Source organism: Oncorhynchus mykiss, chromosome 5, assembly GCF_013265735.2.
Source record: "Oncorhynchus mykiss isolate Arlee chromosome 5, USDA_OmykA_1.1, whole genome shotgun sequence".
In the NCBI taxonomy this organism is placed as follows: domain Eukaryota; kingdom Metazoa; phylum Chordata; class Actinopteri; order Salmoniformes; family Salmonidae; genus Oncorhynchus; species Oncorhynchus mykiss.
In genome coordinates, this window is record NC_048569.1 from 73,974,430 (window position 1) to 73,988,757 (window position 14,328).

The 14,328-nt window shown below is 42.7% G+C and overlaps 1 protein-coding gene across 10 annotated transcripts in view; it reads left to right on the plus strand.

Annotated features, from left to right (window-relative positions):
• Window positions 1-14,328, plus strand: part of LOC110524552 (DCN1-like protein 4) — a 21,309-nt gene continuing 6,981 nt past the window's right edge. The window contains exons 1-9 of one of the 10 annotated variants that reach the window (XM_036978378.1): window positions 110-143; window positions 316-401; window positions 644-689; window positions 2,109-2,179; window positions 2,581-2,620; window positions 2,717-2,828; window positions 7,618-7,706; window positions 11,243-11,313; window positions 13,720-13,811. In XM_036978378.1, coding sequence (XP_036834273.1) covers window positions 125-143; window positions 316-401; window positions 644-689; window positions 2,109-2,179; window positions 2,581-2,620; window positions 2,717-2,828; window positions 7,618-7,706; window positions 11,243-11,313; window positions 13,720-13,811 — 626 coding nt within the window. In that variant the 5' untranslated portion in view covers window positions 110-124. The other 9 variants (XM_036978379.1, XM_021604323.2, XM_021604324.2 and 6 more) reach the window with 9 other exon arrangements.

Consider the following 14,328-nt stretch of genomic DNA (forward strand, 5'->3'; position numbering starts at 1 on the left):
GGATTAGGGGTGCGGCTACTAGTTTCATCGTCCACCTAAATTATCTGTGGGCATGGTTATGTTGACATGTTCCGCCTACTGGCGGTCCTCGGACTTCACACAGACAGTTGTGTGTTTATAAAAAATGCTCTCTGATGCGGCAAGTAAGTATAGTTGTTGCTTTTGGTGTATTTTACACGCAGTAGGATAGGCTCCACGTATTGATAACCGGGTCTGTTGCATATGTCTACTTTTATATTTGAATGGTTCTATGAACTGTTAATCGAGTGATCGAATAAATGTGTGTACAGACTATCTGACTATTTCCTTTCCCAGTGTTGTCTTGGGGCGCAACAAAGGGAGAATTCTGTGTACTGTCATTGCTGGAGGCATTTACATTTTGTTGGAAATTGTTAGGAACGGTAACATTGCAAAGCCTGCTATTCTGTTCATTACATCTGCTTAATGTGTTATTATTGTCGACCATTTTATACTGATGTTGTGTCGCGTTTTTACGGCTGGGAATGCAGTGCAGTTGCATAGCAAGTAACACTTGGAAAACAATGTTGTGTAAGACTAAATAGGTCAGTTTTCCAAGCAACTGCGGAAAATTACAGAGGATAAATTGTGACGCAGTTCTGTATTTCTATGCCTGCTGCAATAGCTCTCTCCGACTGCGCATCATCTACATCAACTGTTCCAAGAGAACGGTAAGATATTTGTGTGGACTATTCCATAGGCTGTAACGTATTTTTGTGACAATATAACATGCATTCATCAGTTGGGGTGAGTAGAGGGTTGTTGAATGAAATTAATTTCTGAGGTCTGGGAATTGTAGTCTATTTCCACTCCCCACTGCTCCGAATATAATAACCTTAATTCAGGAAATGGACTACAACATCCATGTCTCCATCTACTCTCTAGATACTTTGTAAACTCTGCAAGTTGCGCGTCTGTACCTATTTTAGGTAGGCTATATTAAGCTACTGTTTAATGGGGTTCGACACATGCATAACTGGATTCAGCTTCCTGCTTGTGTGAGCGTTTTCACAAAGCTAAATTGACACTTAGTGAACGTAGATGAGGATTTAAAAAAAAAAAAATATATATATATATATTTTTTTTTTTTTAAATCCTCATCTACGTTCACTAAGTGTCAATTTAGCTTTGTGAAAACGCTCACACAAGCAGGAAGCTGAATATATATATATATATATATATATATATATATATATATATATATATATATATATATATATATATATATATATATATATATATATATATATATATATAAGCGTATGTCCGCGTAGTGTTTAATCAAAATCGACAACCAGTTTTTGGCTGGCATTCTTTGAACCCTTTTATACAATAAATACATGTAAGTATTGAATACCATCCACATGTTGGTATTCGGCAAGTAGCCTAGTGGTTAGAGCGTTGAGCCTGTAACCGAGATGTTGCGAGATCGAATCCCCGAGCTGACAAGGTACAAATGTCTTTCTGCCCCGGAACAAGGCACGGCATGCCTAGGCCGGCATTGTAAATAAGAAATTTGTTGTTAACTGACTTGCCTAGGTAAATAAAAATTGATGGTCACTGAATACTATTGCCTTTTATCTAGCCTATTGCATTATAATTCTTCATCATACCACCTTCTTGTTGGTATACTATGAGAGAAGACTGCTAATATCAGCATAAAAATGCTTTAAAAGTCATACCCATCCTGATGAAATGCCTTGATTGTGTGCAGTTACTGCTGTCACTATTTAGGTATCCCAGCTGTTGTGATGCAAATGATGAAGATGGTGAGATGGTTGTACATGCATGCGTTCTCATTCCTATTGGCTGAATGCAAGAGGTCACTCTGGCTATGACAGAGGGAGCATGATGTAGGCAGGCTGTGGGTAGCAGATGGTGAGCTCTCCCTTCTCTGTGCCTTGGGAAACCTAGTGAATTGACATGTTATGCAGCACGTCATTAAGATGAGGTTGTTTCTGTGTGAGCAGCATATTTTTGTTTCATATACTGTTACATGTACTGTTGCATATGTGTTCCATATCTACTTATGTACTGTTGTAGTGTTAAAGTTAGCAATGTGCTGATAATGTATTTTTCTCCCCCTATAGATTTTCAGCTGCACACCCATTTGTCTACACTGGCCGGCATTCACAAAATCTACCACACCCTGCACAGGCTGGTAAAAGCATTTTGCCCACATATCATTGTGTATTCTTCATGTGTCACCTGTTCCAACTGTTATTTCCAGTTGGACTTACTCTGGCACGACACAATGGATTTTATAATGGACAGTTCCCCTTATCTACAAATGAATCCAAGTTATTAATTAGTTATAGATTCATTTTTAATTCCTGGCTGGACCCTTAAAGGGTGTGATTCATCCTCTCGGCTCTCCTCCCTCTCTCGCAGTCTGAACTAACAACTGCATCTCTAAAGGTTACAAGCTTGAGGAAATGAGAGAGCAAGCTTCCTGTCCCTACACACCCTCCCTCCCCTTGCTCAATGCATGCTAATGTCAGTGCTGCAGTGTTTGTGTGTATTTTGGCGGTAGTTGCCTAATACATTTATCCCTACCCTCAGAACCTGACGGAGGACGTTGGACATAACGGTCACTCCACAGGTACCGACTCTGCCTGCACCTAATGCAGACCCATGTGACACTTATATATCATTCTCTCTATATCACTCTATATCTCTCATAATGTGTTTCTCTCAGCCTGCTGCTCCAGAGCCATGCCTCCTAGGAAAAAGAGGAGACCCACTGCTGGAGATGACCTGTCAGCTAAGAAGAGTCGCCAGGACAGGTACTACCAACCTGCTACACCAACGTATGCATCAGTTAGCTAAATAACTAGACTGTATAGGAGGGGAGTTATATCCAACCGTCTTATTCAGTTTCACTGTTCACTAATTTCTCGTGCACAGACATTTTATCGTATCATCTGTCAAAAGAATGTTGGATTTGATGACTAACGAGCAAAGGTTGTGTGCAGGTTTTTGTAACTGGTTATTTGAACAAATCATGGTTTAGCGGGTGTGCACTTCTTTCCAAATTGGGAAGGGTAGGGTACATTTAACCCATAGCCTTGCCTGAAACTTGCAGAGAGAGGGGGGTTGGAGTTATGGCCCTGCTTCTGCTCCTCGTTTTAGTAGATTTTCTCATACCCCCCCCCCCCCCCCCCCCCCCCAACAATGTTTTTTCTGGGTTTCAGAGATACCTGTTCCCTGAAACTGTATGCATGAATCATGACTTGGGTTGCACATTTTGGGGAATATTCAGAGGTGGAAACTTTCCGTGGGAATTAACGAGAATATATGGGAATTAATGGAAATGTATGCAAATGAATATTAATGCCATTTAAATGTAGATTTTTTTTGCATTGGATATATTTACCATATCATATGGAGACAGAAACAAACCTTTAACCTTATCATAAGTAGACATAATTGCAAATTAAATCCTTCCAATAGAAATGTAATAAACTATTTAGTTATGAATTGAACTTTAATTAAATGAGTTGACTCTTCACATGGGATGATTTCACTGAACAACAAAATAAAGGGAATATTGAATGATCCCCAATGGTCCATCGCATCTCCCAAAACCATTTTCAACATACATCTGTAAAATGACAGTCTAGAAACTAAAGCTTTGGTTGTCTTCCTCTCAGGCTTCCATGTCTTCTCCCTGGACCTTCTCAATGTCCCCCTCTTGAACATCAGACTCTGAGGCCTCATCTTCACTGTCACTTTCCAACCTTGTTGAGGATGACTCGTTGTCCGGCTCAAAAAGCCTCATATTTGCCCAGATGGCCACCTATTTTTCAACCCTTGTATTGGTCAGCCTGTTGCATGCTTTGGTGTGTGTGTTCCCAAACAAGGACCAGTTGCGCTCTGAGGCAGCTGATGTTGGTGTGATTTGAAGGATGAGGGAGGCAACGGGGGAAAGAGCCTCAGATCCACAAAGTCCCTTCCACCAGGTGGCTGATGAGATACAGTTGAAGTCAGAAGTTTACATACACTTAGGTTGGAGTCATTAAAACTCATTTTTCAACCACTCCACAAAATTCTTGCTAACAAACTAGTTTTGGTAAGTCGGTACGGACATCTACTTTGTGCATGACACAAGTCATTTTTCCAACAATTGTTTACAGACAGATTATTTCACTTATCATTCACTGTATCACAATTCTAGTGGGTCAGAAGTTTACATACACTAAGTTGACTGTGCCTTTAAACAGCTTGGAAAATTCCAGAAAATGATGTCATGGCTTTAGAAGCTCTGATAGGCTAATTGACATAATTTGAGTCAATTGGATGTGTACCTGTGGATGTATTTCAAAATCAAAAGAAATCAGCCAAGACCTCAGAAATTGTATACCTCCACAAGTCTGGTTCATCCTTGGGAGCAATTTCCAAACGCCTGAAGGTACCACGTTCATCTGTACAAACAATAGTATGCAGGTATAAACACCATGGGACCACGCTGCCATCATACCGCTCAGGAAGGAGACTCGTTCTGTCTCCTAGAGATGAACGTACTTTGGTACGAAAAAGTGCAAATCAATCCCAGAACAACAGCAAAGGACCTTGTGAAGATGCTGCAGTAAACAGGTACTAAAGTATCTATATCCACAGTAAAACGAGCCCTATATCGACATAACCTGAAAGGCCGCTCAGCAAGGAAGAAGCCACTGCTCCAAAACCGCCATTAAAAAAAGCCAGACTACGGTTTGCAACTGCACATGGGGACAAAGATCGTACTTTTTGGCGAAATGTCCTCTTGTCTGATGAAACAAAAATAGAACTGTTTGGCTGTAATGACCATCTTTATGTTTGGAGGAAAAAGGTGGAGGCTTGCAAGCCGAAGAACACCATCCCAACCGTGAAGCACGGGGGTGGCAGCATCATGTTGTGGGGGTGCTTTGCTGCAGGAGGGGGAGGTGCACTTCAAAAAATAGATGGCATGAGGCAGCATAATGATGTGGATATATTGAAGCAACATCTCAAGACATCATTCAGGAAGTTAAAGCTTGGTCACAAATGGGTCTTCCAATGTTGTGGCAAAATGGCTTAAGGACAACAAAGTCAAGGTATTGGAGTGGCCATCACAAAGCCCTGACCTCAATCGTATAGAAAATCGGCAGAACTGAAAATCGGCAGAACTGAAAAAGCATGTGCGAGCAAGGAGGCTTATAAAGCTGACTCAATTACACCAGCTCTGTCCGGAGGAATTAGCCAAAATTCACCCAACTTATTGTGGGAAGCTTGTGGAAGGATACCTGTAACGTTTGCTTGAAGTTAAACAATTTAGAGGCAATGCTATAGAATACTAATTGTGTATGTAAACTTCTGACCCACTTGGAATGTGATGAAAGAAATAAAAGCTGAAATAAATCGTTCTCTACTATTATTCTGACATCTCACATTCTTAAAATAAAGTGGTGATCCTAACTGACCTAAGACGCGGAATTTTTATGAGGATAAAATGTCAGGAATTATGAAAAACAATTTGGCAAAGGTGTTTGTAAACTTCCGACTTCAACTGTATGTTGGCACGACTGCCATATTGCATCTCCATCCCAAAGCCCTTGCATGGAAGTGTACTTCGCCAGACTGCCAAGAACCTTGCCCTCATCCAGGCCAAGGTGGCGAAACACTGTAGTGATGACACCATAGGTCTTGTTGATCTCTGCACCAAACAGGATACTCTTGCCAGCATACTTGGGGTCCAGCATGTACACTGTGGCGTGTATGGGCATCAGGCATAAGTCTTCACGCTTGATGTATTTCAGAACTGCAGTTTCCTCTGCTTTGAGCAACAGTGAAGTGGGCAGGGCAGTACGGATTTCTTCTCTTACATCTGCAAGCGGAGTCTGTACATCAGACAGGATGGCATTGTCTCCCTCAATCCGTGCAGTGGGTACTGCTATAGGTTTCAGGAGTTTCAGGCTGCTTACCCCTCTCCCAAAATACATAATCAAGGAGGATCCTCTTGATGGGGCTGTCCATATCGGAAGACTGATATGGCCATTTCTTGGAGAGACTCCTTCCCCTCCAGGAGACGGTCAAACTTGATGACAACACCACCCCAACAGGTGTTGCTGGGCAGCTTCAATGTGGTGCTCTTATTCTTCTCACTTTGCTTGGTGAGGTAGATTGCTGCTATAACTTCATGACCCTTCACATGCCTAACCATTTCCTTGATTGCAATACAGTCTGCCTTCTCTATGATTTGCTTGACTTTCACTTGAACTTTGCATCCAGCAAATTAGTTGATAAAGCATGTCTGGTTGGAAGGGTGTATGCTAGGCGAAGAACATTCTGAAATCTCTTCCAATGCACATTGCCTGTGAGCATCAGAGGTGAACCAGTTGCATACACCGCTCGAACAAGACATTCATCAGCATTTCTTGGACTACGTTCCTCCATTGAGTCAAAAAAACCTTCTGATTCCAGGAGGACCATGAGCTGTTGCTATCGATAAGGTGTCTGATTCATCATTTTCACCTCGACTAGAAGTAGAGGGACTTTTGCCAGAGGCTGCTTGTTGTGAGCGCTGAGGGAACTTTATGCACTTGGCGAGATGATTCTGCGTCTTTGTTGCATTCTTCACATATGATTTGACACAGTATTTGCAAATGTACACAGCTTTTCGTTCTGCATTAGCTGCAGTGAAATGTCTCCGCAAATCAGATAGTGCCTGTGGCATTTTCCTATAAAGATGAGAAAAAAATGAGTAAAAAAAAAACGAATACAGTTCCATGTACAGGTAAATAGTTAAGGAGTTAGAATAAACAACTAATTTGTAAGATAAATGTTTTAAAATGAAACATATGGAAACAGGTGAATTAACACTCCTCAGTTATCAGGCTCAATCAAGCTAAAACCCACATGGTAGCAAAAACTAAGTAGCAGAAATTGTTAACAAATTAGAAATGATTTAAACCCTTTGCTGTTGGCTACTATTTACTATTTAACAAAAAATATATTCACCCCACCCAGTATTGTAATCAAAACTTACCAGAAAGCATGTAGTCCTCAGACAGTGTAGTAGTGTGGGCTCAAAAGCATCTCATTAGTGTGCAATATCTTGAGAATCGGCTGTACATGTGATGGAAGAGTGCACTGTGCATGCAGAGGGTTGCAATTCCATTGAATTGGGGATAGTTTAACCAAAATTTGCCACAAAACCTAGAATTGCCTTATGTGTATCCCACAAAAAAGTAAGCTGTAATAAGCTAACTTTTTTGATGAATTTAAGCGAAATTCCCCAAATTCCCTGACTTAACTTCCCATGGAAAATTTCCAAACATTTTCTGGAAAGTTTCCCACCCTTTGCTACCCTAATGATGACAAGTGATTTGTCTCCCCAATGAGTTTTCATATGTCATTGCCAACTCAGAAATTCAAGAGCAGCAAGGGGACTTTTCGTCACATAGCTCATCCAATAGGGATTAACAGGATTAACCTTTTTTACATCGTAGTGTGAAATATGCTCCCAGACGGTAGGATTTTAAGTCACACAATGTATTCCCAGCACCCGCAGTAATGTGTGAACTATGCTGTGTGCACTTGTGCCGTAGGTTGTCTGAAATTGTCTTTTTCGTAATGCAGTGTTTTTAGAAAACATGAGGCACAACAAATCCGAGAGGAGGAGACCTTCTCCAGTAAAAGATGTCTGGAGTGGTTCTACGAATACGCAGGTGAGACACAATTGTAGGGGGGGAAAAATTCAATTTCCTCTATCAGTTTGTATAAAACACAGACCATAACGGTGTAAATACCTTCTGTTACCCTTAGATTGGGTTTGGGTTTTTCATGTCAAAGTTGAATTGTTGTATGAGAAGGCTGTGACTAGGGCATCATTGATTGTTTCGTAAAGGATGTCGCTTGCTTGCTGAAATTTCTGTAGATCAAGGTTTTGTATGTGCCTTGCAGGTGGGATAGCGTCAAAGACAATTATTATGTAGGTACAGTACCAGTCAAATGTTTGGACACCTACTCATTACAAGGTTTTTCTTTATTTTTACTATTTTCTACATTGTAGAATAATAGTGAAGACATCAACTATGAAATAACACATATGGAATCCTGTAGTAACCAAAAAAGTGTTATATATTTTAGATTATTCAAATAGCCACGGTTTGCCTTGATGGCACCTGGAATGCTTTTCCAACCGTCTTGAAGGAGTTCCCATATATGCTGAGCACTTGTTGGCTACTTTTTCTTCACTCTGCGGTCCAACTCATCCCAAACCATCTCAGGTGGGTTGAAGTCGGGTGATTGTGGAGGCCAAGTCATCTGATGCAGCACTACATCACTCTCCTCCTTGGTCAAAAAGCCCTTAGACAGCCTGGAGGTGTGTTGGGTCATTGTCCTGTTGAAAAACAAATGATAGTCCCACTAAGCGCAAACCAGATGGGATGGAGTATCGCTGCAGAATGCTGTGTAGCCATGCTGGTTACGTGTGCCTTGAATTCTAAATAAATCACTGACAGTGGCACCAGCAAAGCACCATCACACCTCCTCCATGCTTCATGGTGGGAACCACAAGGAGATCATCCATGCGGAGATCATTCACACGGATGATCTCCTTGTAGTTCCCACCGTGAAGCATGGATGTGTGATGGTGTGGGCGTGCATCTCCAGGCTGTGTAAGGGCTATTTGACCAAGAAGGAGAGGGATGAGTCCACACTCCAAGACTGCTTCCATCACGTGGACTGGGACATGTTTCGTATTGCGTCAGACAACAACATTGACGAATACGCTGATTCGGTGTGCGAGTTCATTAGAACGTGCGTTGAAGATGTCGTTCCCATAGCAACGATTAAAACATTCCCTAACCAGAAACCGTGGATTGATGGCAGCATTCGCGTGAAACTGAAAGCGCGAACCACTGCTTTTAATCAGGGCAAAGTGTCTGGTAACATGACCGAATACAAACAGTGCAGCTATTCCCTCCGCAAGGCTATCAAACAAGCTAAGCGTCAGTACAGAGACAAAGTAGAATCTAAATTCAACGGCTCAGACACAAGAGGCATGTGGCAGGGTCTACAGTCAATCACGGACTACAGGAAGAAATCCAGCCCAGTCACGGACCAGGATGTCCTGCTCCCAGGCAGACTAAATAACTTTTTTGCCCGCTTTGAGGACAATACAGTGCCACTGACACGGCCTGTAACGAAAACATGCGGTCTCTCCTTCACTGCAGCCGAGGTGAGTAAGACATTTAAACGTGTTAACCCTCGCAAGGCTGCAGGCCCAGACGGCATCCCCAGCCGCGCCCTCAGAGCATGCGCAGACCAGCTGGCTGGTGTGTTTACGGACATATTCAATCAATCCCTATACCAGTCTGCTGTTCCCACATGCTTCAAGAGGGCCACCATTGTTCCTGTTCCCAAGAAAGCTAAGGTACCTGAGCTAAACGACTACCGCCCCGTAGCACTCACTTCCGTCATCATGAAGTGCTTTGAGAGACTAGTCAAGGACCATATCACCTCCACCCTACCTGACACCCTAGACCCACTCCAATTTGCTTACCGCCCAAATAGGTCCACAGACGATGCAATCTCAACCACACTGCACACTGCCCTAACCCATCTGGACAAGAGGAATACCTATGTGAGAATGCTGTTCATCGACTACAGCTCGGCATTCAACACCATAGTACCCTCCAAGCTCGTCATCAAGCTCGAGACCCTGGGTCTCGACCCCGCCCTGTGCAACTGGGTACTGGACTTCCTGACGGGCCGCCCCCAGGTGGTGAGGGTAGGCAACATCTCCCCCCGCTGATCCTCAACACTGGGGCCCCACAAGGGTGCGTTCTGAGCCCTCTCCTGTACTCCCTGTTCACCCACGACTGCGTGGCCACGCACGCCTCCAACTCAATCATCAAGTTTGCGGACGACACAACAGTGGTAGGCTTGATTACCAACAACGACGAGACGGCCTACAGGGAGGAGGTGAGGGCCCTCGGAGTGTGGTGTCAGGAAAATAACCTCACACTCAACGTCAACAAAACTAAGGAGATGATTGTGGACTTCAGGAAACAGCAGAGGGAACACCCCCCTATCCAAATCGATGGAACAGTAGTGGAGATGGTAGCAAGTTTTAAGTTCCTCGGCAGCAGCGCAGCAGCGCCTCTTCAACCTCAGGAGGCTGAAGAAATTCGGCTTGTCACCAAAAGCACTCACAAACTTCTACAGATGCACAATCGAGAGCATCCTGTCGGGCTGTATCACCGCCTGGTACGGCAACTGCTCCGCCCTCAACCATAAGGCTCTCCAGAGGGTAGTGAGGTCTGCACAACGCATCACCGGGGGCAAACTACCTGCCCTCCAGGACACCTACACCACCCGATGTCACAGGAAAGCCATAAAGATCATCAAGGACATCAACCACCCGAGCCACTGCCTGTTCACCCCGCTATCATCCAGAAGGCGAGGTCAGTACAGGTGCATCAAAGCTGGGACCGAGAGACTGAAAAACAGCTTCTATCTCAAGGCCATCAGACTGTTAAACAGCCACCACTAACATTGAGTGGCTGCTCTGTACCATCACTCATTCATATATCCTTATGTACATATTCTTTATCCCCTTACACTGTGTACAAGACAGTAGTTTTGCAATTGTTAGTTAGATTACTTGTTATTACTGCATTGTCGGAACTAGAAGCACAAGCATTTCGCTACACTCGCATTAACATCTGCTAACCATGTGTATGTGACAAATAAAATTTGATTTGATTTGAATGAGTGCTGCATCAGTTGACCTGGCCTCCACAATCACCTGACCTCAACCCACTTGAGATGGTTTGGGATGAGTTGGACCGCAAAGTGAAGGAAAAACAGCCAACAAGTGCTCAGCATATGTGGGAACTCCTTCAAGACTGTTGGAAAAGCATTCCAGTTGAAGCTGGTTGAGAGAATGCCAAGAGTGTGCAAAGCAACAATGTATTCTACAATGTAGAAAATAGTAAACATAAAGAAAAATCTTTGCATGTGTAGGTGTGTCCAAACTTTGGACGGGTACTGTATGTATGCATTGTGATTGTCATTTTTGCTGTGATGTTAGAATTGTATGACATCATAACAATGAAGATATCACAAACTATGATTGGTTATAATAGTGAATGCTTTGACCTCCTGATTATGACATCACACCATGTAATAGAGTGGAGTGTCTGGTTGTGATGTCATACAGTATGTTTTAATGGCTGTGTGTGTGTCTCTTTGATAGTCCGTGACGATGTTGTGGGGCCAGAGGGAATGGAGAAGTTCTGTGAAGACATTGGAGTGGAACCCGAAAATGTAAGGATGGCTATTCATGTCTATGTAGATGAGTGACATTTATAATCCATCTACATGTGCATGCAAATCATAAATAAAATGTTATTTGTCAAATGCTCTGAATACAACAGGTGTAGACTTTACTGTGAAATGCTTACTTACGAGCCCTTTCACAACAATGCAGAGTTAAAAAGTGAGAAAAATTTGCGAAATGGAAACACAGTAATATAACTGAGGATTTATTCAAGGAGTGCCGGTACCGAGTCAATGTGCAGGGGTAGGAGGTAGCTGAGGTAAAAGGGACTAGGCAACCCGGATTTATAATAAACAGTATCAGCAGTGTGTGTGTGTGGCGTCAATATGCGTGTGTGTGTGTAGGGCAGCCCAGAAATTACTATTTTTATCAACTGTATGCAAGAATTTGCTATGAATTGCTAGGAATTCAGGATTCTCTGTGTTGGTCTTGCCAACCCCAATTGTCACACCTCTTAGAAGCAGCGGTTACACCAATCGGATATCAGACCTACATGGAGGTTAACTTTACAGTAATGCTATTGGTCAAGAACTCAGGTTTTAGATCCAAACATGATCTAAGTTTAAGTAAAGCTTTTATTCTTCCAAGAGTGCCAACTCCCGGTATCTCCTATCGGCTAATTAACATCACTTTGCATGGCCCAAAACATTAAAACAAAGGCATGAAAACAACACACACACACATTCTTGAATCTAATCATCACAACTCTTCTCTAAATTAACCAGGGGCACCAGTGTCGCTCCTCTTTGAACTATCCGCTGTCTGACAAACAGAATAACAGTTTCTCTGTAATAATAAATCTATACCACTTACAGTACAATAAAACATGTCAAAATTCTTAGCTCTTTATAAACTCTTGAAACAGTCAAATATGACAATTTTAATTCACACAGAAATATTAATTTAGTCAATTCAATTCAACTCTCCTGGCTTCAGTGACCCTAGGACTTCTGTGGGAATGTCTCTTCATTGAGATTTCCACATAAGGTGTTTTTAATCATGGATAGCCCACAGATGGTCTGCCATCCAAACAATGTAGTCCTCATGTTGTGCTCTCACATCAGCCATCACTAGTCGCGAGTATCTTCTTCCACTGCGTGTGTGTCTTGGAGTGTCAGTGTAGTGTGTGGGTGTGGGTAGAGTCAGTGAGTGTGCATAGAGCCAATGCAAGAGAGTTGACGCAACAAAAAAGTGAGATAATGCAAATAGTCCAGGTGGCCATTTGATGAACTGTTCAGCAGTCTTATGACTTGATGGTAGAACTGTTCAGCAGTCTTATGACTTGAGGGTAGAACTGTTCAGCAGTCTTATGACTTGAGGGTAGAACTGTTCAGCAGTCTTATGACTTGAGGGTAGAACTGTTCAGCAGTCTTATGACTTGATGGTAGAACTGTTCAGCAGTCTTATGACTTGATGGTAGAACTGTTCAGCAGTCTTATGACTTGATGGTAGAACTGTTCAGGGTTCTGTTGGTTCCAGACTTGGTGCATTGGTACAGCTTGTCGTGCGGTAGCAGGGAGTACAGTCTATGACCTGGGTGGCTGAAGTCTTTGACAAACTCAAATCAAATGTTATTAGTCACATGAGCCGAATACAACAGGTGTAGGTAGACCTTACAGTGAAATGCTTACTTACATGCCCCTAACCAACAATGCAGTTTAAAAAAAATAACAATAAGAATAAGAAATAAATGTAACAAGCAATTAAAGAGCAGCAGTAAAAATGAACAATATATACAGGGGGGGGGGGGGGGGGGGGGGGGTGCCGGTACAGAGTCGATGTGCGGGGGCACTGGTTAGTTGAAGTAGTATGTAGGTGGAGTTAAAGTGACTATGCATAGATGACAACATAAAGTGGCAGTGGTGAGGGGAGGGGGCAATGCAAATAGTCTGGGTAGCCATTTGACAAGATGCTCAGGAGTCTTATGGCTTGGGGGTAGAAGCTGTTTAGAAGCCTCTTGGACCTAGACTTGGCACTCCGGTACTGCTTGCCGTGTGGTAGCAGAGAGAACAGTCTATGACTAGGGTGGCTGGAGTCTTTGATCATTTTTAGGGCCTTCCTTTGACACCGCCTGGTATAGAGGTCCTGGATGGCAGGAAGCTTGGCTCCAGTGATGTACTACCCTCTGCAGTGCCTTGTGGTCGGAGGCCGAGCAGTTGCCATACCAGGCAGTGATGCAACCAGTCAGGATGCTCTCGATGGTGCAGCTGTAGAACCTTTTAAGGATCTGAGGACCCATGCCAAATCTTTTCAGTCTCCTGTGTTTGAGTTGGGGGAAACTATGTTATTGAAAGATGGCACAAAGATTCAAATTATTAATTGGAAAGTACATTTTTGAAATATCAAGCATTTCAGTTTATAATAATATGTGAGTGTATGGTGTTTGTGAACAGGTGGTGATGCTGGTTCTGGCCTGGAAGTTAGATGCCCAGAGTATGGGCTACTTCACCCTACAGGAGTGGTTGAAAGGCATGGGCTCCTTGCAGTAAGTCTGCTCTTAATTTGTGTGTTTTTATTATACAGTTGAAGTCGGGAGTTTACATACACTTAGGTTGGAGTCATTAAAACTATTTTTTCAACCAATCCACACATTTCTTGTTAACAAACGAGAGTTTTGGAAAGTCGGTTAGGATATCTACTTTGCAAGTAATTCTTCCAGCAATTGTTTACAGATTATTTCACTTATCATGTATTATTATGTATCACAATTCCAGTGGGTCAGAAGTTTACATGGGTCAGAAGTGGGTCAGAAGTTTACACTAAGTTGACTGTGCCTGTTAAACAGCTTGGAAAATTTCAGAAAATGATGTCATGGCTTTAGAAGCTTCTGATAGGCTAATTTACATAATTTGAGTCAATTGGAGGTGTACCTGTTGATGTATTTCAAGGCCTCCCTTCAAACTCAGTGCCTCTTTGCTTGACATCATGGGAAAATCAAAAGAAATCAGCCAAGACCTCAGAATTTTTTTTTTTTGATTTCCACAAGTCTGGTTCATCCTTGG